The sequence below is a fragment of the Arachis duranensis genome, chromosome 5 (assembly GCF_000817695.3).
Source record: "Arachis duranensis cultivar V14167 chromosome 5, aradu.V14167.gnm2.J7QH, whole genome shotgun sequence".
Taxonomy (NCBI): Eukaryota; Viridiplantae; Streptophyta; class Magnoliopsida; order Fabales; family Fabaceae; genus Arachis; species Arachis duranensis.
The window spans coordinates 106,021,525-106,024,610 of NC_029776.3; the positions used below are offsets into that span (position 1 = coordinate 106,021,525).

At 30.3% G+C, this 3,086-nt stretch overlaps 1 protein-coding gene across 2 annotated transcripts in view; it reads left to right on the forward strand.

Annotated features, from left to right (window-relative positions):
• The first annotated feature begins 2,013 nt into the window (after positions 1-2,013).
• Positions 2,014-3,086, forward strand: part of LOC107491066 (extensin-3) — a 2,131-nt gene continuing 1,058 nt past the window's right edge. Inside the window, exons 1-2 of one of the 2 annotated variants that reach the window (XM_052262334.1) lie at positions 2,014-2,361; positions 2,410-2,928. In XM_052262334.1, the coding sequence (XP_052118294.1) occupies positions 2,058-2,361; positions 2,410-2,882 (777 nt within the window). In that variant the 5' untranslated portion in view covers positions 2,014-2,057 and the 3' untranslated portion in view covers positions 2,883-2,928. Of the gene's footprint in view, positions 2,929-3,086 lie in introns of both variants that reach the window. The other variant, XM_016111834.3, reaches the window with a different exon arrangement.

Here is a 3,086-nt window from a genome sequence, read left to right on the forward strand (position 1 = left end):
TTATTATATTATAGTTATTTAAAAAAAAAAACAAAAAATAATAAATAAAAATACATAAATAATTATACTTTTAACACAAATAAATTACTATTCAATCTATTCAAGTTCGTTGAAGTTTGTTAATATTGAATGCTCAATCTGAAACCATTGAATGCTACCATGTAAGTCCATGATTATATTCGTATTGTTATTCCACACACTTAAAAGATGAGAGGAGAAAGTAAACATAGGCAACCGTACGTGTTCTCTTTCTTACAGTTCTCAAAATTCTCTAATGAGTTGAAGAAAATACAGAGGGGGAAAATGACAAATCGATTAGATAGATATACCTAATAATAATAATAATAATTTTACAAGAGACTTTGCGCGTTCATTTTAATTATTACAAAAATAATTGCTTACGTACGAAGGCCAATATATATGATAATAATAAAGTATTATGGTTCGTTGGTGACTGCTTCTTCTTATTATATTATCTTATGAAGAAAATTAGTAACATAATGAAGTGTCAAAATTATTACCAGCTAATTTAGCAGTTACTTTATTAGTAATTGATTGATTGTGCATGGATTGCTTTGTCTCTTTCAAATCCAAATGCGCGTTCATCCGTAGCCCACTTGGGTAACATGTAAAATATCTTTATATAAAAATATTTAATTATATATATACTAAAATTAATNATTGAGTTATTTTAATAGTAGTTAGTTTATTAGTCGCTTAAGTAATAAATATCAGAAATAGTTTGAATCTTGTATTATATATGTAGTAATTTATTGATTAATAATAAATTTTTAATAAAATTTTAATTTACAATAAATTAATTTTTAATCTGTTTAACTAAAAAATACCGTAAAAAAATTATAAATAATATTTGGCAAAATGTATACTATATAAATGTGATTATATTTATGTATAATATAATATGACAAATTGATTTAAGAATTGTATTGTTGTAATGTAGGATAACAACTAGCCATGGTGTGTGCTCTTCACGTCGCCAACACAAGAGGATTAATAGTCAAATTATACATATAATTTAGTAATTTAGTGATTTGCATTGTGACTTAATACTAAATAAATGAAGTTATGATAAGCCACTATGCTACACTCAATTGGATACAACTTTAGTGCCGACTTCATTTCCTTATTCAGAGATGTAAAACGTATGCCTATTTGAATATATACAGTATACTAATTTTAGGTAAAAATTTGCTAGCAGTTGTTTTGTTATAAAATTGATATATATTTAAGATTTGTTAAAAAAATTTGATAAATTTAATTAAATTATTATTTAATAATTTTTAATTTTATATAAAAATAATTACACATGAATTTTTAGTATATTTTTAATAATTTTAAGGTTATAAGTTTATCTTAATGAGGGTAACCCAAAAGTAATCTCAAAGGTTAAATTGGAGAAACGTACAAAGAAAAGAAAATGTAGAAACATTGAGAGATATATATAAGCTTTTATATATGAGTTAAGACTTTGTTATTAATTGATGAAAAAAATATATTTATTTATTTAAAAATAAGAGAGATATATAATTTAAATATGTAAAATATTTGTCTCAAAACATATTTTTCTTTTGTATTTTTTACTCATATCCCATGTGATGATGATAATAATAATAATAATAATAATAATAATAATAATAATAATAATAATAATAATAATAATAATAATAATAATAAGGAAGAAAGAAAGAAAGAAGCCTTATAAGTTATAACATTTTAAAATAAAATTGTGGATTTCAGTTTTCACATAGCATAAAAGTTAGGTCAAGCCAAGTAATTAAGAGAATAGAAATATTCAACCGTTTATACAAGGTCTTGCTATTGAAAATTTGAAATAACCCCTTATAATGAAATGCATGGTAGATGGACAAAGCTAGTTTCATATGACTTTTAGAAAGATAATAAAATATATATAATGTAGTATAGTACATGAAATCATTATCATATACACACCAACCACAAATGTGAAAGAAACTATATAAAGGGGGTGGGAATGCCTTTGCTAAAGCATTCACAAACCCTTAATTAAGATTAAAAACATGATGGGGTCCCTAATGGCCTCTACACTTACTCTTGTATTAGCAATTATAGCTCTTAGCTTCCCATCTCAAATTTCAGCCAATAACTACGGCTACTCATCTCCACCACCACCACCACCTAAAGAGCCTTACTACTACCACTCTCCGCCGCCACCGGTGCACTCCCCACCTCCACCATACTACTACCACTCTCCGCCTCCTCCAGTTCACTCACCTCCTCCACCATACCATTATTCTTCTCCACCACCACCACCTAAAAAGCCTTACTATTACCACTCTCCTCCTCCTCCAGTTCACTCGCCACCTCCACCATATTACTATCACTCTCCTCCTCCTCCCGTTCACTCGCCACCACCACCATATTACTATCACTCTCCGCCTCCTCCAGTTCACTCGCCACCTCCACCCTACAAATACCCTTCTCCTCCACCACCCTACAAATACTCATCTCCACCACCGCCACCCTACCATTATTCTTCTCCGCCGCCACCACCAAAGAAACCCTACAAATACCCATCTCCTCCCCCACCAGTTTACAAGTACAAGTCTCCTCCACCACCACCCTACCATTATTCTTCTCCGCCACCACCACCAAAGAAACCCTACAAGTACTCATCTCCACCGCCACCAGTTTACAAATACAAGTCTCCTCCTCCACCACCCTACCATTATTCTTCTCCTCCTCCTCCACCAAAGAAGCCCTACAAGTACTCATCTCCACCACCACCAGTTTACAAATATAAGTCTCCTCCTCCACCAGTTTATTCACCACCTCCGCCACATTACGTTTATGCTTCACCTCCTCCACCATACCACCACTACTAGATGGTGGTGTATTTAGCATAGAAGTTTACAACTATTATCCTACGTGGTAAGCTTCGACCTTTTTCCTGCAACCAAATATTATAGAAGAGAGTAATAATAATAAAATAAAGTGCATATTATGGATTATATATATATATAATTTAAATTAAAAATATTTTATAATATAGTATGAAAACTTATATTAGAAAAATAATTATTTATATC